Source organism: Dermacentor variabilis, chromosome 7 (genome assembly GCF_050947875.1).
Source record: "Dermacentor variabilis isolate Ectoservices chromosome 7, ASM5094787v1, whole genome shotgun sequence".
NCBI lineage: Eukaryota > Metazoa > Arthropoda > Arachnida > Ixodida > Ixodidae > Dermacentor > Dermacentor variabilis.
This window is the reverse complement of record NC_134574.1, coordinates 109,866,674-109,889,259: the sequence shown is the minus strand read 5'-3', so window position 1 is coordinate 109,889,259 and position 22,586 is coordinate 109,866,674. Positions and strand designations below refer to the sequence as shown.

The 22,586-nt window shown below is 48.0% G+C and overlaps 2 protein-coding genes across 2 annotated transcripts; both read left to right on the top strand.

Annotated features, from left to right (window-relative positions):
* Positions 1 to 3,357: 3,357 nt before the first annotated feature.
* On the top strand, positions 3,358 to 13,542 carry LOC142588784 (uncharacterized). The gene is made up of 5 exons (XM_075700603.1): positions 3,358 to 3,565; positions 5,881 to 6,034; positions 9,786 to 9,907; positions 12,088 to 12,235; positions 13,432 to 13,542. Exons 1-5 carry the CDS (start codon positions 3,405 to 3,407, stop codon positions 13,540 to 13,542), a joined length of 696 nt encoding a protein of 231 aa, XP_075556718.1. The 5' UTR covers positions 3,358 to 3,404.
* A 5,349-nt stretch (positions 13,543 to 18,891) lies between these two features.
* Positions 18,892 to 22,372, top strand: LOC142587019 (uncharacterized). Its single transcript, XM_075697894.1, has 3 exons — positions 18,892 to 19,056; positions 20,136 to 20,252; positions 22,087 to 22,372. The coding sequence occupies exons 1-3, from the start codon at positions 18,955 to 18,957 to the stop codon at positions 22,249 to 22,251; spliced, it is 384 nt and encodes a 127-aa protein (XP_075554009.1). The 5' UTR covers positions 18,892 to 18,954; the 3' UTR covers positions 22,252 to 22,372.
* Positions 22,373 to 22,586: the final 214 nt, after the last annotated feature.

Below are 22,586 nucleotides of genomic sequence, written 5' to 3'. Positions count from 1 at the left end.
GAGGGGAAGGAACGGTCGACATGACCGCAAAATGGCAACGGGTGTTTTTATTTATTGAAGGAACAGCAAATTTACACCAGAAAAGAACTCTTCCAGGGACCACCGGGGGGCGAAAGCAACGTGCAAGAAGCAATAATATTTGGGGTTTTACGTGCCAAAACCACTTTCTGATTATGAGGCACGCCGTAGTGGAGGACTCCGGAAATTTTGACCACCTGGGGTTCTTTAACGTGCACCTAAATCTAAGCACACGGGTGTTTTCGCATTTCGCCCCCATCGAAATGCGGCCGCCGTGGCCGGGATTCGATCCCGCGACCTCGTGCTCAGCAGCCCAACACCATAGCCACTGAGCAACCACGGCGGGTGCAAGAAGCAAAGAATCACCTTAAACTGTGGCGAACTGGCGAGTACGTTTGTCCATCTGAGCAGGAATGGTCGCGATTGAGAGAGCTTACTATGGCATGAAAGGTATAATTTATTAAACTCAAACTGGCACCCACCATGAGTAATAAGGCAAAATTAACGCTTGTTCGGCTTTGGCACCCCTTTGTTTGACAGTCATGGTCCAGAAATAGCGTGGAGACCACGCGCGCCAAGAGAGATGGATATGTAACGCCATTGGCCACGGGGGAACGCGTCCCGTCTCCATAGGGAGAGCAAGCGCACGAGAAGTGAGGCAAGCGCAGGAAGCCCAACCATCTACGAGAGCGGTGGGCATGAGCGGCGCCGAGCCATTTAGGGCGCCACCAGCCGGGAGCTGATTACTTTACCCTAGTGTTCAAACAAACTTTGCAAAACAAACGGGCCGACTACGAATTGCGAGCAAGCATGATTGCAAAATTTGACTGCAAGTCAGGCACGTAAGCTCTCTAATGCGTGAGAAAATGTGACTTGTGCATTCGGTTCCGCAATTCATGCACATTACAGTGCTCGAAGAAAACCAATGCTAAACAGGCCACCACAAAAAAAGTCAGCTGCAACGGACGGGCTCTTTTCGTCCGTTTTCACCGGACGTGGAAGACTTATGCGATTCCTCATGAAGGATTCCTCTGTGTCATTAGGGACAAGATCGAAGGCTTAAATGAATTTAAGTTCATTTGTGCGACTGGCATAAATAGCGACCAGTTTCTAGAACAACTGAACTTTTACCTTCAGTCCGCCTTTGTTATTTTCGAAAACCAGCATTACGTGCAACGCAAAGGCGTTCGCACTGGGTCGTCGCTCACCGCCGTTCTGTGGAATATATTTCTTAGCACCTTTGACAAGCGTGTAAATACAATTCTGGATAAGTCGTGTGCTCCTGCCGTACTGAGGTACGTCGACGACTGCCTAGTGATCGCTAACGAAGTACCGCAGTCGAGGCTAGGAGACACCATAGAAACGGTAATTAACACCTTTACAAACGCGTCGAAGCTATCTATAAACTTCACGTGCGACAATTACATTCGTTCCTTTGATTTGGAGCTTCCGTTGTTTAATACGCATGCGTGTCGGGAGTACCAGACACGGTTGAGCAAGCAGCTGATTTCGTATGGCTGTGCCCCCTCCAAATTAGTAAAGGAGGAGTGGCTATGACGAGTCCAAATGAAGCGCTAAATAAATGTTGCGTTCGCAAAGTAGATAGCAGCTTTAATAAACAGGTCACACGGCTGAGCCAAGCCTGCTTTCCGTCATATTTAGCTTCTAGAGTGTGTAGCTTCTTCAATAGATCAAACAAGCAAGGGTGAAGAAGGTACAGGTGGTCCCACATTGGCACAATGTGTTTCACAACATCAAGAAGGTTGCGCAAAGGTACAATGTTAATATTAAGTTCGCCGTGTAAATTGTCCAAGACATGCCCTATAGAGACAGCAAAACGAGACCCTTGCTCTATGAAACATGCAGTGCACTACACGCAATGGACAAGAAATGTCGTCTATGAAATCCCCCATAAGCTGCAACCAGGTACATATTGGACAAAACGGCGCCGCAAATAACAATGCGGGCGGGCATGTGGCTGAACATTGCAAGCGTTGCAAGTGCCCTCCAAACCTCAATCGCACCAAGTTTCTTGCATGTCACGGAGACAGACTAGAAAGCGAGAGAATGGAAGGCTTTTACATTGCGAGGGCTCCTGTATTAGCTGCCCGTCAATGGTACTTGTCGACAGAGAGTTCATGACATCACGGTAATGCAATTCCTTTCTTTAATGTATATAAATTTTGTTTCTTCAAATAAAAATTTTATTGGACACTGGCGTGCGTCCGTTCAAGTTTCGTCTTAATTTCGTCCTCGTCTTTTTTGCGCGGTCTTTCCTCAGGTATGTTGCACCAACTCACCCATATCAAGCTCCTACTGCTTTTAGTTCTCATACACCACCTGCTGCACGCAACAGACGCTTCATGTACACTACTGCGGCTGAGGTTCAGATACAGCACATACCTGATCTTTTTTTTTTTAATGTACAACGCCTGTATGATCTCTCTGTTATAGTTGTGTTTGTCTCTTAATGAAACGCGGTTGGCCGAGAATGCCGGTCTGCAAGCACACTTACGCCAATGACCTACGAATTGGGAACGTTCCTAGCTGCACTGGGACAAATCTTGTTCGCTGAGCCCATTGATTATACAGCTGCCGCTTTGGTCAATGTGCCACTTGCCGCAGGTTTAGGTCGCCTAGTGCACTACTGCGGTTTTGTGCGAAGTGCAGCGCTTCCTGTGTTTTGTAAGACAACTGACCTGTTGCGCACAGCATCGTCTCAACGTGAATACCAATCCAGCTTTCGGTTCTTGGAAAACGCACGCACACTTTCAAAGCACACGCGTGGGTGCGTGCGATATTAAAGAGGAACTTAGGGGAATGCTGAAGGAAAGGTCCTTAATTCCACGCAGGTCAACGTTTCTGTTTGGATACGCCTAATCTTACGCCTAGAAAGTGATTTAAGCGCTGGAAACGCAATATGAAGCCTGTAATAGCGTTTTATTTTTATATGGTGGAGGGAGTTCCCTTATTCGGATAGTTTAGCATATCATTTACTATTTAATTGATTACCGTACTTACTATACCTTTAGTCACTTATTATCTCACTGCCTTCATCGCACGAATATTCTCTCCATGGCCGGCAATAAATGTCAACAACTTGTTTCGTTGACGCGCAATGGCGTTTCGGGGGTTGCGGTGTTCTCGGCTTATATGCAAATAACGGCCGGCAAGCTGAGCCCGCAGCGCGTGTTTCCTGAATTTAATTTGCCGCCACGGTGACAATTGCCAGCCTGCTCCGCGCTTTCCCTTTCCTGTTATTTGTATATATGTGTTCAAAACAAATATTAATGATAAAAATAATAATAATAATAATCGGCCGCCACCCTGCAGCTCCACCCAGCGAGTTGATCTGCACGGTAGGCAGCTTTGCGATCTTCCACTACATGTTCCCGCCGGACGACCTCTGCAACTACGTGTTCTACACCGACGTCGTCGTGGTCAATGGTTCGCTGCACGGCGTCGAGGCGGACGCCAGCTGGAACCAGTTCAAGGCGTACATGAAGACCTACACCAAGACGCAAGGCGGGATCAGCTTCGACGCCCGGTCAGAGAACATTGCCCCGCGTGTCCCGTGCTATACTACCGATTCATCAAGGCTTATCGGTGACTGATTCTCCATATATAAAGAAAGTACGCGCCGAAGTTATAACGGTTGCCGTATTTGGGTACAACGAACACGCTGAATAGCTGCGCGTTACCTATACTTGCGGACAACTTTCTGTGGCTATGAAGGAAAAGCTACGGAGGCAGAGCGCGCACAAGTGGGAGCGCTTATGAAATGATTTCCCGCCGTTTATTCCACGTTAGTTTAGGCTAGGGAAGAGAAAACGTAAACACCTAGTAAGCAGCAGTTAAATAACACAGAACGGACCACGGAGTGTAAAGCTTTGCTTATTTTTCGGCTTTTCCCTTCGGCATCTGAGGAAACGCGAAACCGGTGAACGTGGAAGCTGCGTCGATTCAGCGTCTGTTCCGAGCAACCAAAAGCCCCGTCAATCTCTGGCGGACTACTCACTTTCACCTGTAACGTGCCGTATTCGTTGGCGCAATACACTAGCCCCGCTTTGGTCGTTTAGAAAAGTTTTACAAATGAAACGCGCAATACACCTCACCTGACTCAACGTCCTTGCTCTGCGCATAACCAAGGTGACGTGGGTCATGCGCACATTGCACTTATATATATTTAAAAAAAACAGGATAGCACATGTTCGATTCGCGAATGAAATGATTAGTGCATTCACTATTCCATTCGTAGACCCGCCGTGGTTGCTCAGTGGCTATGGTGTTGGGTTGCTGTGCACGAGGTCGCGGGATCGAATCCCGGCCACGGCGGCCGCATTTCGATGGGGGCGAAATGCGAAAACACCCGTGTGCTTAGACTTAGGTGCACGTTAAAGAACCCCAGGTGGTTAAAATTTCCGGAGTCCTCCACTACGGCGTGCCTCATAATCAGAAAGTGGTTTTGGCACGTAAAAGCCCAAATATTATTATTATTATTCCATTCGCAGTCTTCGGAAAGCACATTACGTCAAAACGTAATGTGTAGATCGCGATTTTCACAGTGGCACGAGCATCGAGTGGCACTTCTTTCTTGCGCAGCACTTGCGGTTCACCTTCTGAGACGACCGGGGAAGAAATGCAAAATAAATCAGAAAAGTAAATCGAAAAATAAATAGTGCATGCAGTACAAGATTGATGGGAATAGTACATGCAGTACAAGATTGATGGGTTTGATTATACTGTACTGAAGGCACTGGGCAGTTGGCATGGTGCTGGTGTGCTGGGGCAAGAGAAGAAAACGAGAAGTGCTGGCTTCCCCGTTACGATATAGCGCCGACCTGTTTAAGCCTACCGCTTCAACCTATAAGTAGTGCTGCTAAGCGAACACCCCCGTTGCAGTAGATATGCTATCGGAGCATAAGTTTAGTTACAAGCGGAATTACTGAAGTAATAATATTTGGGGTTTTACGTGCCAAAACCACTTTCTGATTATGAGGCACGCCGTAGTGGAGGACTCCGGAAATTTTGACCACCTGGGGTTATTTAACGTGCACCTAAATCTAAGCACACCGGTGTTTTCGAATTTGGCCGCCATCGAAATGCGGCCGCCGTGGCCGGGGAATTACTGAAGTGTCAGGAATAACTAGAATTAGAAATCACTGACTACCCCACACCAAAGCACAGAATCGTAGACTTCAGTGACACGCCACATGAGCGCGACATTGGCGAAATTCCTGGAAACCCGCAAGTAGAAAGCGGAATTAATGACATCACTAATGACGTCACGCACAAGAAGGTGGCATGATATTTAACCGGCTAGGCAATAGAAAGCAGTTGCCGGGCATAGACTGAACATCTGCCCAGCTGTGCGGATGTGACGCCTATTCCTCCTCTCTCGCTTCTCCTTTTCCGGCGCGCACCTGCACGCTAGCGACATGCTCTGACGTCAGCACCGGAGAGGTGCTGACGTCAGATGTGCGGAGAGGGTAAGGTGCGCTTCGTGCGCCGCTCGCTAGGGGGCTACGCCCCGCCAGGTGGCACGCGCTCCGCTCCGTCCTCACCCTCCCTCGCTCCTCACCCGCATATCGTGCCGGGGGAAAGACGTTCGCTCGCTTAACCAAACGAACACGAGGTGCGAGCGCCACTAAGAAACGCCTAAGTGAAAGATTAGGGTCGCCCACCATTTTTATTATCTAGATCGTGATATGAAACTTTCATTCTTACAAAAAGAAAGATCTGTTGCAGCTCTTTTTTTTTTTCTCCCGCGTAATGAACGTATAATGAACTCTCCACCCAAGTTGACACCAATTTGTTTGGAAGAAACGGTGGGTGAAGTATACCCTTTTTGTTTCTATGCAGCTACGTGGACCAGAACAAGCTGAACGACCAGAATGTGGAACAGCAACTCACCAATCTCGCAGCGGACAACATCAAACACTACGGCTTACTCAAAGTATTAGGACGACTTGACAAGATCGATGGGTACATGAGTAACGCCATACGTGCGCTTGTAGTGAGTACGCTCCTTCCACATGCACAGCTAAATAATTTACTTAATGGTGTAAATCGGCCAATAACACACATCCTTACGCCCATTTTTGTACCTAGGGGCACGAGTTACAGGCTAATTTACACGCTTTTCCGCTTTTAAGGCTGCAAATTTTAGTGTACCGCTCATGTTCAGGTCGCGTTGGTCTCCAACCAGGCATTAATGCTCCGCAGAGTTGTGCGAACAGAATAGTGGGCGCAGAAATATATTCTGCTCCTGTTCTTAACAATGAAGAGCTTAAACAGCAGCAGCCTTTATTTGGCACGGGACTTGATGCCTCCATGAGCAGCTTGCTTAAAGTAAGCTGCACCAGCCGGTCACGCGTGAACCAGTTTTATAGTCAGGTCGACAAGGTGAATCTGCGACGGAAAACGGACGCACCGAGAAAAGAGAGTTGTCAATCGTCCGTGTGCGTTCCATTGTCGCTGCTACTTGTTATCCTTGTCGTTAACATTTTATCGCATACCTTTTCCCTTAACATATTACGTGTTCTCACAATGACACCCACCTAATACCGATAAGTGAGCTACACGTTACAAGCACGTATTCTGTGCAAGTCTTCTGCGCGCTCAATATGTCAGCAGGGTATGCAGAACTGACGGCGGGAAGAAGTACCGAAGTATAACAACAACGGAATTCATTCGCGGCACATCTAAGATAGCTACGCGAACAACATTCATGATGAAATGTTTTCTTTAGTGTCAACCTTTTCCCGCACTCGTGCTTCCAGATTTTGATTTAGTTCAGTGCCTTCATTTATTTTTATACTGAATCTATTAGCAAAAAAATACATTTCTTCTAATGCTGTTTCTATTTAGGAGCCATATGAGCAGTCGTGCTGTGGAGTCTTAAAAGTGACTGTACCGTTACCCGAGTACAAAAATCCGCAAATTATTTCCAAAAGCCCTTCAGGCTTTTCGTGAATTTTTTTACCTAAAGCTAAGAGCGAAGTAGTTTATTTACTTTTATATATTTCATTTTTATTTATTGCTACCTCAAAGGGGTGGGGGTAAGGCAATGTGGGACATTACATGAAGGGTGGGCGTTTTGACGGTCAATTATGATTGTGACGATTTCTGCGCGTCGTCAAAAATAGATTTGAAGAAAGAAAAGTGTTTAATAGTGGCAATGGAACAGGGAAGTGCATTCCAGTTTCACGCAGTGTGCCGAAGCAAAAAAAAAAAAAAACTGCTCGTATACGTAATCGTACGGGCCCATGGTGGGTAGGCCGTGTTCATGTCGCTGGTTGTAGCGATGCGGTGTGCTGGTGTAATGAACGTGTTATCAGGAGAAAACGCTATTGGTAAAAAAAAGACTGTGATAAAAGTAAGGGCGGGTTCTTTTGCGGCGAGAGGTTCGCGGGGGTAAACGAAACTATGATTTTAAAGCCGAAACACTGGGGGTGAATAAAGCAACCAAAGACTACGAATCGCCCTGCTCGGCTGTGGACTGATTTCGAGGGCTTACGTTAACCGATACTGGGGAAGGTCGAACGTAGAAACACGCGTATTGCAACCAGGGTTTCGCAGGCGAGAAACCTTGGATCACGCGGTGCTAATGCTGTGTAGGTCGTCAGAAAAAAGAAAGCACGAGAACAAGAATTGCGGAATTAATGACGTAAATAATTTGAACAGTTACACCAGGAGAAATGTGCAGACCTAACTATTTACCGCCCGAGTCGTTGAAACTGCCGTATCGCTAAGAACGTGAGTATTTGGTGTATAGTTACGTCGGCGGTTAGACGATATTAGCATTGTTTTGTTTAAGTTAGGTGACAGCCATTTTACTGCACTTGGATTTTACTGCAATTCTTGGATTAGTTTAAGGTCATGCATAAGAATACAGGCGTCGTTTGATGTGGTGATGGGGCAGTAAATTACACAGCCATCGGCAAAGAGGCGTGATATAAAGGACAGATTGCGGGGCAGGTCATTAATGTAATTAGAAAGAGGAAGGGGCCTTGGACGTCACTTTGAAGTGCACCAGCACGTACGTAAGAAAAACCGAAAGAGTGAGAGGTATGATAAACGGATTGTTGCTGATTTCTTAGGGACCCATGAATGCAGTGTGAACCGTCCGATGGAGATTGAGGCGTGAAAGCTTAAGTATTAGACGAAAGTTGGGGCAGTTGGCCAAAAGCTCTTTCAAAGCCAAGAAAGATAGCATCAGTGGAGAACTAGCATCAAGGGATGGTGTAAGTCACGAAGGATAAGGGCAAGCTGAGTTTGACGACAGATGTCTTTCCTGAAGCCACGTTCGTTGGGATTTAGAAAAGTATAGAAAGGTTGTAACATGGAGAGCATGCAATGTGCTTCGTAATATTGGTCCAAGTGCTCTTAATTCATAGTGGCCTGTATTTCAGGGAAGAGGATCGGTCACATATTTTTTTGTAGCTTGTAATGTAGCTTGCACATTCTGAAAAAGCTGTGAAATTATTATGTAGACGGAAACCTTCCTTTATGCATTAGCTATCAATGTTTCGTTTCGACACGACGTATTCCAGATGAAGGTTTCTTTCTTTCTCACGGAGTTATTTCCCTCTAAATAATCCTACTTCTACTGCCAGTGAAGGGTTCCGGCCTAATTTCTTCAAACTGAAGGCAATCGTTTTCTTTTTTTTTTTTTTTTGACGTCCACCTAATGTACGGTAATAGCCCTTTTCTGCCGGGGATACTATGAAGTTCCGCGATATACCGACGCCGTCTCTGCCGCGTGACAATACTGTCGAACTCGCCATCTCGTCAGCTCTGATTGGCCAGCGGGGCTGCCCCGGCCTCTGTGATTGGCTCAATACGCCACCAACGCAGATCTTGACAATGGGGCAGAATTTGAAGGCTGCTTCCTCTCGGGCCGCCGAACCTACGCGCTTGCGTGTCACGAGCTATGCGCCAAAGCCACACCAGAATGAGTGGCGGCAGCAGATTCAGCTGACAAGGCGAATGCTTTAAACATGCAACGCACCCATCGTTTGTTCGGTCGCGCACTATGTATGCACTCACGGCACAAACGATTCTTACGTCAACAAAAAGATCTTGCAGAAGCATCGTGGAGTGCTGTCCTTAACCGTTTACCAATCATTTGCTATATAGACCCCACAGTGAAATAACGAGTAGCAACCTTTCGTTATTTCCCTTCTCAACTCGACGCTAGGCCATTTAGCAAATTACGCTTTCGTGGAACCTAAATTTTCTCCGTTGTTGGTTTTGAATTGTCCTGCGCATAACTACTTTTTTCACAGAATAAATAATGTAGTTAGTATGCTCAATAAGAATGTTGTTACTTGCAAATCGCCGGAGAGAGAGAAGCCCTAACATAACATCTAACATCCGGAAAGAGCTCCGTGCTGTGGCAGAGACTCAAACATAAAAAAATAGATTAATACAACTCGGCTATTTTGCTGCGTTCTCGAGCCATTCGTCGTCTTTTCTGCCATTAGCCGGACTTAATCTTACGCAGTACCGGTTTTATTAGCTTTTATTGTCTCGAAATTTGTTGGCCTCGTCATTGACTTTGCACCCAGTAATATAGCAGCAATCGCACGAAGCAAAAAATGAACCCAGGAAAACAGTAGGGAAACTGAACTGTTACGGCTTATTGAAACGCAGAAGTATAGAAGTGGACGAAAAAAACATGTTCTGTTGATTGCCCTTATTTCCGCGCCCATAGTTTTTACGATTTATTGTTTAGATTTTTTTTTTTCACCACGTGCTTGCAGAAATTAAAAACGACTCAAGGCTCCGACAACAGCAGAAGGCTCGTACTGGCAATCGGCTTGTACGATTACGCCGAGCCGAACGCCGGGGACCGCTACCGCTCCGTGATCAAAAAAGCCGTCGAGTAAGTATCCCGCGTCGCTGACGCCGCAGCCAGTACTCCCCTTGTTCACGCGCTCATTCGATGTCGCAAGGAAGTTATGCAAATCGAGCGCACGTGTTGAAATGTATGGGGCAGCGGAGCCTTCGCGAAGCGGCTATTCAAATGCTATAAGTTTTGCCCATTTCATTCGTGCGTCTTTGGCCCCCAGGAAGCTGCTGCGTCACGCTTCGGCTCTCGCGCTCCGGCACTACGCAGTATGACACACGTGGCCATCACCTAGGAGCAAGGTAGTGTTGGTACGACAGCGTAGTGTACGCGTTATTGTGGTCAAATGCATGGTTCGAGCATTGGGTTCCGGTTACCGAGGTTCCATCCCACCGTCGACCGGGCAGGTCGTTCGATCGATCCTCTTAAAGGGCCCCTCACCAGGTCTGGCCATTTTGAACTGGCAAGTGCAATACACCCAACGCGCGCGCTAACGACGGTGCCTACAGAGTATTACACCGCTACGCCCCACGAAAAAAAAAAGAAGCTGTCATTTCAAACGAAACGACATGCGCCGTCCTCCTCGCGGGCACCGTGCTTCCACCGAGAGAGCCGACGTCAATAGCACAACTGCGCTTGCGTAGTTCGCAGTACTGTGACGCCACTGACGCCGACACGTGACTGAGAATTAGTTGAGGCTACAGCAACAGCTATTCGTTTGATCTCTTGTTTCAGTAGACGAAATAAACCATAGAGAAACAATAAAACCTGCAAACTGAATGGCTGTACGTATCTGTTTTATTTCGTAAATGTAGCATGAGAGATGTACCTCCGTTTCGTCTTCTTGTTCCCGTGCTAGGCAATCGCGCACGCATAGAACAAAAGTGTCGTTTTCTGCCGTGTTCCAGCGCGGGATCATGCTCTGTGATCCGCTTGCGTCTGCTTCAGTGTTCGTGTAGCATTGAATTGTACAGCTAGTCAGGTGTTCCCCTGCAAAGCGCGCCAAATTGTGCGCTGCGTGAAACGCAACTGCTCGCGCGCAAGACCGTAATCAAAAGCGCTCTGCGCAGCAAGAAAGAAAATATACGAGGGATAAAAAGAAGGCGGTGCCTGAGACGTAGCTCTGGTATTGGAGAACGAATTTCGCTTTCAGAGGCTAGACGGGGGCAAGTGGAAAGAGTGTCTATGTTTGCGGTGAGGCTGTCGTTCTGAAATCGAGTTCGAGCGCACTTGAAGTATTTCTATCTCGGTTAGCACGGATTGACTCGCGGGCTCGTTGGTTCGCTATCACAGAAAAAACAGCGCTATCATTATATTGCCTATTATTGAACCGATTTGACATATTAACAAATTAAATTATGGGGTTTTACGTGCCAAAACAACTTTCTGATTATGAGGTACGCCGTAGTAGAGGACTCCGGAAATTTCGACCACCTGAGGTTCTTTAACGTGCACCTAAATCTAAGCACACGGATGTTTCCGCATTTCGCCCCCATCCAAATGCGACCGCCGTGACCGGGATTCGATCCCGCGACCTCGTGCTCAGCAGCCCAACACCCTAGACCCTGAGTAACCACGGCGGGTCAATTTGACATATCCTTGCGGTAGAACGTTCCCTAGAGTGCACATAACTTGCAGCGTATAACCAAAATTTACTACGTGGCGTGGTGAGGGGCCTGTAAAAGCCAGGCTTTCTTTCTCTCTTCCTTGGACTTTTCCACTATACTGCTGCAGCTCCTGTCGCTGTCTTGAGCGCCACGCTGGGAGGCTGTTCACAGCGTGCATATACACGGCAGGAGCGTGGCAGAAAGGAGAGGAGACAAGAGAAACTCGCCTGGATATTTCCATCGCGTCGCTAAACACGTCGCATGTGGACAATGTCATCTGGAGCTCCCTAGGCGCCGCCACAATACTCTTTTGCCAGCTGTAATTATCCGTGAGCCCTTACTTTAAAGCACTGCAGAAACGGTAGCGCTTACTTTTCTACTCTAAGGGGAGCCTTTCAACTTGGAAGTCGGAAGCAAGAAGTAGCGCCAGTCCTGTCGTATGTGTTCCTTTCGTTTTCGTCTTTAGCGCGTTTTTATGAAAACTGTGAAGATGAACGAACTCGCCCAAACCAAGGTATTGTCGCAGATGCTCTAATGGCGTTGTCCGCTCTTTGTCAAATAAAACTGACATTAATTGAAATCAATCACGTTGCGCTTATCTGGACGCAGACATACGGTGGCTGACACGGTCATCGCGATCAGTTCCACTGGCTGGATAGAGAACGAAGAGAAGTGCCTCTCCGCTCCGACCTCGGTGTTCGACAACAAGAGACTCACCGATCCCCAGAGAACAGCTGCAAAGTCCTACCCCGACCTCGTGAGCACTGCAACAGGCTCTAGCTTGCTTGAGTGTTTGTAGTACCTAAGAAGCATGCTTAAAAACCTCAAGCCAACGGTAAACTCAAGCATCAGTTGTGAAATATCATAAATATGAAAACAGCAGTCGAGGCGGTCGACTCTGCGTGAAATCCGAATGCGGATTCCGCACGCGTGCAGATGAATTTTATTTATTTATTTATTTATCTCAGATGAATTTTATTTATTTATTTATTTATCTATCTATTGATGAGCTCCAAATTCGCTGCGTGTGATACGGCCATAAGCAGATACCACCACACCCTTGTTTGTTTAGTATTGCAGCACGACGACGCCCAGGCGCTGTTGCGCAGGGCCGGGGAGATAGCCGCGTAGCGTGCGCTGGCCAATTAATGGAGTACTGACATTGTATTCCTGACTGTGCAGTTTTTTTTCGTCAAATGAGAGTCGTAGACCTCTTAAGATTAGGAGCAATACTGGCCAGCCTCAGAGCGCCTCAACTAACGTGGTCACGTGGGAGCAGGTCATTGCGAGGTTCTGATCCCGCTTGCTCGCTCGGCTCCTATGCTCGCCTCGAGAGCCGATGTAGCAGCATAGTGAACGACGAGCATGCTGGAGTGAGTGTCAAAACGCCGCAGTGTTCTGCTCCCACGTGACGACCTCCTGAGTCATTACGTGACGGCACAGTAGAAGCGAGAGCGAGAATGACTGTAGAAAATCCAATCTAAAAATTCTCGGTTTCGCCCGAAAAGTGAGTCGTCGATTGCGATAGCAACTTTGTACACAGCTGCACGTAGTCAGGATAGTACCTTTGTCGTCTGTATAAACTGGTAAAACATTCGCATACTAACTAAATTAACAAGTATAGTGTCACACGCGCACAGGCAAACATCTGACTCGATGAGCGTGGACACTCTCTTGTCAGAATGCTAGCGCGAGGAAGAGGGGCAGCAGCAGCAAGCGAATTGACTTTCGTGCGCCTCTCGCTTCAACGCCAACTAAGCGGCTAGAACACAACGCACACGAAGCTATGAGCGCCCGGTGAACCTAGACTATGTACTCACGGCAGATCTCCATATCAGGTTAACCCGCCCATGTCGTCGTTTTGTGTTCTCTTCCCCTATCTTCATCTTCCTTAGAGGTCAATATGATATGCGTTAAACCTCAACAAGGCCAAACTCAAGTTCTTCACCGCAGATCGCTGTCAAGATAAGACCCAAGCGACCGCTCGCGGCAGCGCCGTACGCAGCAGCCGCCGGACTAGAACACCGCTCCGTCCTCTTCTCCCGGTGCCTTGCGCGCGACTGAAGACGGCGCGCATCCTCTCCGCTTTACTGCCTTGCGCGCGCGAGTTTTAGCCGCCATCGCCGGCTCAGCCTCAAATGCTTTGACTCGCACATACAGCATACGGCGCGCGGCGACGATGTTATCGCTGTTGGACGGTGGTGGCGACGGCAGAAATGCGCCTGGGAGTGTCCACACAGTTTCCGCAATAATCAATTATTTAGGGTCAGTTTCACTCACCCGTTCACAGCATGCTCGTGAAAGCTTTTGCTCATGAGTGCCGTCCGCGCTGAGAGCCCGTGCCCTGCTCTAACGGCCGGTCCCAAACGCCGGTGACTAATAAAGGCCGTTCACCCAGGCTGTCTCGAACGGCTACCTGCTTCTTTGGTAATTGTCCTCGTCATAGGCATTGCAGAAGATCATCGATGCAACGCAATGCCTCCTTACAGCCGAGGAGCGGCCGTCAGAAGCGCGCCAAGTGAACAAGTATATGTAGAATTCCCTCACTTACGTAACATTTGTGAATGTTTCATTGAGCGTGCAAGATGTGTAAACTCGGCCGCTTTATACGCTGCCAAATTGACTGTGAACACTCATTTGCTTGTCTTTTGCTCTAAGCACATCAAAACACCGCCGGAAACAAAATTTTTGCCTGTTATCGTGCGTTTTGACACTTACCGTATTAACCCAATTAAACAACACAAAAATCTGGTCTAACGCTATGGGTTGAACAAAACGCCAAAAATTGTCGCTACCCTTGCTGCTGTTTTCATTTGTCTCAGGCATTTCCGTATTCCGTAAACAGCAATATGTCTACCGAACTGCCAAAATGCCCTGTCATCCCTATGCGCAACTGCGGATAACGAAATTTTGGCGAGGAAATTTACTTCAATTAAGTTTTAAAGGTCACTTGGCCAGTGGCCCACTAAGAGGCGTCGTGTTCTCTTTGTATATTTATTATTATTTATTGTTTATCATTACTTATTATTATCATTATTTATTATTATCATTATTTTTTCTCAGCTTGCTTCTTACACCAGATTTGGCCCTTAAACTGTACAGCCCGGCGTTCGCGCGAGTGTTCCAGTCGAAATTGACCACAGACAGTCGTCGCCATGACCTTTGGTAATATGGCAGGAAGCAAAACCTCAGGCTAAATAATTCGGGCAGAACGCATCATGATTATCCAAATATGCTAATGACCCAAACGCGTCATGTGTGAGGCATGCCGGGGCTGTTCTCTCACGCTTCATTCTGGGCACACCACACCTTCTGACGGCCACCGCATGAAGACCCCACGTACACGCAGTGGCACACAGTAAGCAAATTAAGTTGGAGTCAAAGAAATCAATTGAAAAGCGGCACCTACTGTTGCGACCCGGTTCTGAAGTTTGTGTTTCGGACTCGGACGTCACACAGAGGGTCGCTTGCCTACGCAACCACGGAGCGGCTAACACGATAGCTGGCCTGCTCTATACATGGAGGTTGCACCAAACTCACTAAGCGGACCCACGCCATCGTTCGTCTCTATCGCAGAGAGTTGCGTACTGGTGAGGATGTGAGGTCGGGAGGTTGAAGGAAACGCACTGGTTTATTTAAACTTTTACAACTCACAACTGGTCCAATATATACAGGAGCACACTCCATCTCGGAGCACTTGTCGGTAACTGTACATGTCATGACACCACATGCCAGCGTACATGTCTGATCACCATCTGCGCTACATGAAATATCCGCTTTTAGTGTGTTAGCATTATTAGGGTACTTTACACACTTTCCGAGGCTATGTATTTGTGTTTTTATCTATGTGTCTGTTTCTGTGTGTTTGTCTCTAACCGTTTTCCCGCCTACCTGTGTCACTAGGTAGACAGTAGTCTATTGGGCAGCGCATAAGGCTGCCGTACTGATGTAACAAGGTTCGAAACCAACCATCGGGCCAACTTGGATCCTGAGTAGGTGGTAATGTGTACATACGTGCCGATCTTCAACGAACCTCCTTCACGCCAACATGTGTCACTCTAGACGCGAGACTGAGTAGGTACCGTTGTTCGAAGAAACTCTTCGACGCCGACATGGAGTACCGGGTACGGGCTACTCGCTCTGTACTTGTCTCCTATGAACCCATATGATGCCAACTTGGGTCATTAGCTTTGTGCCAGTATGTGTGGACCGCTCTTGAATGAAAGTCTTTGACGCCAACTTGGGGTAACTCGGTATGTGCTTGTATCCAATGAACCTCTTTGGCGCCAACTTCTGTAACTCGGTATATATGTGCTACTATGAAAGTGCCGCTCTCCAATGAAGACAAAGATCCCTTTGGTTTCCGCGATGCTGGGCAGAATCAAACCCACGTCACAGGGGTTCATCAAGGAAAGGGACCCGACGCATGAGCAGGCTTCCCCACAAATGCACTGGATAGGTGCCGTTTTTCAACGAACGCATTTCACGCCAACGCTTTAGCAAGCTGCGCCATGAACGCATTGGGCAGCTATACCACTGTTCAACGCACCTTTTGCCAACTCTGCTCTCCGAGAATGTGCCACTGAGCGCGCGCGGAAAGAGAGGGAACAGTTATCAGCGTTCGGAGGCACCGGCGCGCCAAGCTTCTTGCCTCGAAGGCCGCGCACGCATATCTCGCCAGTGGCACTGAACGGCACAGCGCATGGAGAAAGAAGCGCACGAGAGGAGCCCAGTTACCACATGGCACGTTTCTCAGCGTTGGCATGCACCGGCGCGCCATGGATTTCTGAGGCCACGCCCAAGATTCGCAGTGGCGGCGCTAGGTGGACCCACTTACTGAAGTTAATATAAGAAAACTCGAGTGTCCAAAGAAAATCTATAAGATTCGTCTTTAATTCATACAGCTGGCACACATCTCCGACTCAGCTGCTGGATAAAGCTAATTTAGAAACACTTCAACTAAGACGTCATCGTGATAGGTTGAAGTATATGTATTTAATATATCATGATAATCTGCGTATCAATAAGGAATTGTACATTCAACAGGTGACTCGTCGTTCCACACGAGGAATTCACTCGAAAAAAAATTAAAGAATTCGCCTGCAGAACCGATTGCTTCAGTAATTAATTTTTTTTCCGCGAACTATTCGAGAATAGAACCGGCTCAGTGCACATATTGTCGAGAAACCCACCATACAGTCATTCTTAAGTGCTTTATATTTCTTCCATCAGCCTTCGATTTTCAGCAACACTTAACATCTCGGGACATATGCTGTGGTTCTCTCGCAAGATGCTTCGTTAAGTGATGAATTACAGCAGCTTGTCATATCGTGCGACGCGCACGGGCAGCTTGAATGGTCCGTGTTCTTATCTAATTTTTCTTGTCAAGCACTGTGTCAATATATCAGTGCACAATTTTATATCTGTAGCACGGGATTTGTATGCAAGTGACGTGCAAACTATCGGTCTTTCGCTGCTTTTCAGTGCGTGGTGCGAGCCTTTTGTGAAGTGTTCTTGTCTTCTTATTTTTGATCATTTCTTCATATGGTACTGTCCACTCCTGCCCACGGCCTTCTCTGAAGGCTGGCAGTATTTATCAAATAAATATCAAATAAATAAAGTGTTCTTAGGGAAACGCTAAAGAAGAGTCCCGCTGCAGTAGATACCTCATGCGTAATTTGTTTCGACAGTGTCAGAACATTGGAGGACGCTTAAGCTTCGCCTTCAAGAGTGGAACACGATAGCGTTATCGCACCCCGTTCGCACCGCCCACTTATTCGCTCGGCATGCTTTTGAGTCGCACAAAGACGACACGAGCGCCTGAGCAAGCCCAACGAACCAAAGAACTCAGTGTCTCGGAGGGAGAAACGATCTACGCGAGCCAAACGTCGTGATCGGCACGGACAGCCGGGCCGCGACGCGCCATGAAGGTGGAGGCGATCATGGGTTTGACGCCTCGATGGGATCGTCCTCTGTCTCGCTTGGGAGCACCACGCCGACGCATGACTCCTCGCCAGCAGCACGGCACACATGGCAGGGGACGCTTTCCACCAGACGCGCTACGGCGCCGCGATCACGTCAGAGGCGTCCCGCATCGGACGCTGCACCTAGGAATCACGCTGTGAGCGGAAAGAACGCCTAAACACGAGAGTTCGAGTGACGCACGCTGGAAGTTGGAAGGGGAGAGAGCGAGAAAACTTATCAAACGCAAGGATATTGGGGAATCCTCGCACCGGTCCCCGCACGGCCCCAATGCCCTCAAACGAGACGGAGAGAAGCGGGCGAGTGGTGCGCCATCTGTCGGGGCAGCGTCGTACATTGCGAGGAGGGGGTCTTCTGTGTCTGTCGCAAGATGGCTCTGCGTGTGCGTGAAGCGCAGAAGAAATGTAGCGGAAACGTAATTCGCTACTCGTTTAACTGCGACATCTGTAATTTACATGCTCATAATCACCGATATACAACACAGTATAACTTTCTACGGCACTTTCTAAAGCCGCACCGCATTCACTAGAGGCGCTTTTGTCCCGCTTTGAACGATCAAACTCATGGCTGGGTTGTAGCGTCTCCGTCTGATTCCCACCCAGCCCATCTTGCAAGTTGTTTTTATGTATGAATTGGCTTCCGGGATTTTTCATTCACGGCCAACGCCGCCGACGCCAACACCGACGCCAACGACACCGCCTTTTCTGCGACAAGAGCTCCTTCACGCGGTCGCGTTAATACGTTCTGGCGCTATATTGATGCAGTGCTAACGCATTACCATCGACAGTAATCGTGAATTGCGGTCTGTCGCATTTTCTTAAGCCATCGCTTCTCCTAGGTCATTAGACGAGAGAATTCCATTACTCTGTCCAGACCAACCAGAAGTGTCGAAATGGTCGCAGCTCTCCGCCCTTGATGTTGCACCATCATTCTGGCCTCCCCCTTTGGTGATTTTCAATCGTTCCCGCATACGGCGCAACCACAACGCAACCACAAGTCGACGCTGTTCTCACGGAAGTTGTCGACGTGGGCCCCTTGCATCAATTTGTGCACTCTCCATGACCGTCAGCTTGTAGCGATTTCACAAGCCTGGCCTTGTCGATTGTTTTAGCTTCCACAGAATGCGTTGGTTGATGTCACTTCAAAGCGAGTTTCCTTATTTGTATGTCAGTTATCAGCGCCAGCCTCTGTCATCTAGTTGAGAGCTGATGACGAAGTCGCTTCGTGGGGAGTACCCAAAAAATACCCGTTGCCGTTTTGAGACGTAACAATACCCTGTGCCACATACTCACGCAAATTGTCTACATTTTTAGGCGGCACGGCCTCCGCAATCTGGCAACATTTTTGGTGCAATAGACAGATAACCGGAAAGAAAACTGGTGTGAGAATGCCAAAAATGCTATTCGCTTTAAAAAATACTTGCAGAACACCCACGTAGACCTGGTCAACTTCAGGTACACCAAGAAAAATACTAGGCTGGGTCTCTCTCTTGAGATGGGCACGCTGGTGTACGTGCTGAATGGAACCGAGACAGATATCAACAAAAGGGCGTACCAACCGTGCAAGAAATTCTACCTCGCACAATCAGACGCAGTGGTGAGTACTTACCTTTCTTTTTTACTTGCATTCAATGTTTTTCGGCCGAAGTTCCGCCATAATAATGCTCACGACACGGGATATGATGTACAAGATGATCGCCTCTGTGTGTATGCATGCATGCGTGCGTGCACGTGTACGTGTGCGTAATCTATTGCAAACAGGAGTTATGGTCTTGGAACGGGTGGATCTCTGCAAATGCAAACATGCTTTAAACTGCGAAACCTCAGGGACGAGACTTTCCGTTCATACGTGACACGTTTGGCGGCATGCTTGAAGCGAGTAGCTAGTACACACGTTTAGCGCACTTCCCGGGCAGGTCTTACATTGCATGGCAGGCTGACTCCTGTTCAGCGCACGATCCTGATACCCCGCAACAACCAGTTGCGATGTCATTCAATTGCAGGTATCATAATTGGGTGATGCGCTCAACGGACAGACCGCCGTGCATTGCATTTTTTTTGACTAAGGCAACGGTGACCCTTTAATCACCATCGCTTGCCCTTCTTCAGGTGTGCCAAGACCACAGGGTACGTTTTGATGAGCCCGACCACAAATCGGAGCCGGTTGGCTTCTCCGGCGCGTCGGGTTAGTGTAGACGACGTGGCGTGGGGCTATTTGGCGATCTTCAGAAGTAACCATGTGGTGCGCGAAATCGACAGCACGAAATTGTTGTCCGTCTTCCCATTTGTGGCGTCCATTCCGCGCAGAACAGGTTTACTGCTCTCTGAACCCTAGTGGATTAGGCCGAAGGAGCGTCGGCGTGGCTTGGGGCAGCCTGACAGAATGTTCGGTTCATTCTCTCGATCCAATAAACCTTAAAAAGTTGTCGTGTCAGCCGGATTTGTGAAGACCCATCCGCGTCGAGTAAATGTCAATGGCGGTGCTAACTGCCTTAGAACAAGCGTTCATTCTGATCATTCGTCCGCCCAGAAGCGGGAAGCCACGCCATGCAGGCAAATTAACATAACCAGAAGGAATAGAAAAAAAATGTGAAAGGAATTGTTTCAAAATGTGCTCCTTCTTAAAGCTGTGAGTGGCACTGCAACGATGAAGCTTTTCCATGTGCTTCACCGCAGGACTGTCAAGGTCCGACAGCCAGCACCTTGCTGCCAGGTGGTATGAAAATAGGCTCCCTGAGAACTGACAACAGCATACTGTTTAGCTGGGAGGATGATGAATCTTTCAAAGATAAGGTAAGCCCTACTACATTTAGGAATTTCACTTGCATAATCCCGTGCAACAGACTGCCCACCCGAACCTTAACGCCCGCATTCTCAACCCCCGCATTCTCAAACCATCCTCGACTCCGAAGTTCTTCCTCCAATATGCCGAGTTGAGCACTGCGCCATCCCTCAACTGAAGAAGACTCTACGCTTCTGAAGAATGATGTGGAGTGTCACTGAAGCCCAGTGACACTTAATGTCGAGGGGCAACGTTGCCACCAACTTTCTTGAGTCGAGGATCAGGAGTGTGGAGGGACGTTCTAGAATGCGGTGGTTAGAATCCTGTTGACAATGTTTCCGGGAACGTAAGGAAAGGGTTTGCCATTGGGCAGCCACCGACTCTTAACTGCTCTGCCGTGTCTGTGTAGCCGGGAGAAAGCACTCAGTACTGCTCTAACAAAGCACTTTTAGCAAGAAAACAGACACACCTAGAACTGCTCGTAAACTGCCGTTACAGGCGCTGGCCACCGTCAAAACGTTGTGCACGTGGCTTTCTGTGCACCTCGTGTTCGTTCACTGCACGAACACCGCAGGAATGTTCGCTCGCTGCATACCTCGGATGCATTCCCCAATCCTCCACAAACCCTCAAGAGATTAGCGCTGGAGCACTTCCAGGCGCTCCTTATTGTCCACTGCAAACGCGCATAAAAATCTGCATGCGCTGTTAACTTTATCGACAACGGTGCCAAAGTGTATTACAGTAAACGAAGCTCTTCAGTTGCAATAAAATAAGGTTTTGCTTTTTTTTTTTTACACGAGCGGTCTGGTTCTGTAGGAGGTATAACCAGCGCCAGAACTTTAAGAGGCACGGTATATGAAAAAACGTGGACCTTCTCAGCAGTTTTTCAGCGCAAAGTTGATGAAAGCATAGAGCATTAGGTGATATTCGCATACACTGGTGCAGACTGGAAATCCAAATACCAGGCTGTGCCTACTGTGTATATCTGCGTTTGCACATATGAGCACTTTGGACATATGTGACTGAACGAGGCATGCGCGCACGCTCCAGAAAATAGGGCATTCGTTTGTTTGTTTTTCTGGACAAAAACTATAGATGCGATGGGACCCCATCAAAGGCTCTATGATAGCCGATAGGTTCGTTAATTCTTTAAAGTTATTGTTTCTTCAAATACGTGAACGCTCAAGTCGATGTTGCAAAATTAGTATCACTCGGTGCTGAAGGTATGCGCATTTTGATTGAATCCCAGACTAGAAACATACTCGCAGACTTGCACAAAGCCTTTCTCATACAGCGTGGGGCGACACGTGGAACACTACTGGTATTACCATGTACCAGTATTAATCTAACTCTCTAATTTTTTCGGATTAGAATGTCTCAAATGTGGTTGGGAGTCTCGGGGTTCCTAAGACGTCTTGAGCACTGACGTCATTCTATTACCACAAAAAGTTAATTCGGCTGTTTTAGTTCCTAAACTACGATGTGATTATTATTCGCACTGTAGTGCAATAATCCGCCTTAATCGTTACCGTCTGGGTTTCTTTAACTTGTTCGTAAGTCAAAGTACACGAACGTTTCCCCTTTTTTCGTTTGCATCTCGACCCCCCCCCCCCCCGGGATCGAACCTGTGACCTCGAAGCACAGAAGCGCTAAACCATGGCCTCTAAACTACCATGACGTATACTACATAGCCCAATCGCAATAATTCTGCTCAACACAGTGACCGACTGTCGCCGTATTTTAGGCACACCAATGCTTCGAATATTCGTAATAGAAAGAAAAAACGCGTGGACCCATCAACTTATCGTTAACAACGACCGCGCGCTGCGCTCACCTTCTGTGCAGCTGGAAGCCCTCAAGAAGTCCGGCAAATTTCGCGCAGGCTGGGCGTGGCTTCTTTACGACGTTAACCTCGTCGACTTCAGCGGGAAATGTTCGGTGGACCCTTTCGTGCGGGTCCAGCACTTCAAGCAACGTCTGATTGCGTCTGGCTCAGACTTCAGAGCGTGATGGTTGGACTTGTTTTTGGCGTGGACGGTTTCCATCTGTTCGCTTGTGGAACAATACAGACCGTGCCAGCGAAAGAAGCTTTGAGTCGTCTGTGATGTGCTAGATACATGTTGTTACTGAAACAAAGCGAATTTTTTTTTACTTGCTTTGTAAGCGAAAATAGCCACCCGCTCACCCGGGAGAGGGTATCAAATTGTCGCCGAATTCGTGACGCTGTTATCTTCGGCGCTCATGGTGGCAGCCATGTATTAGACCTATACAGGAAGCAAGCGAACACTTGTTCGCTTGCTTCCTCTATTTTCTATGTCCTCTAGTCGCCCACGTGTTTATCACGA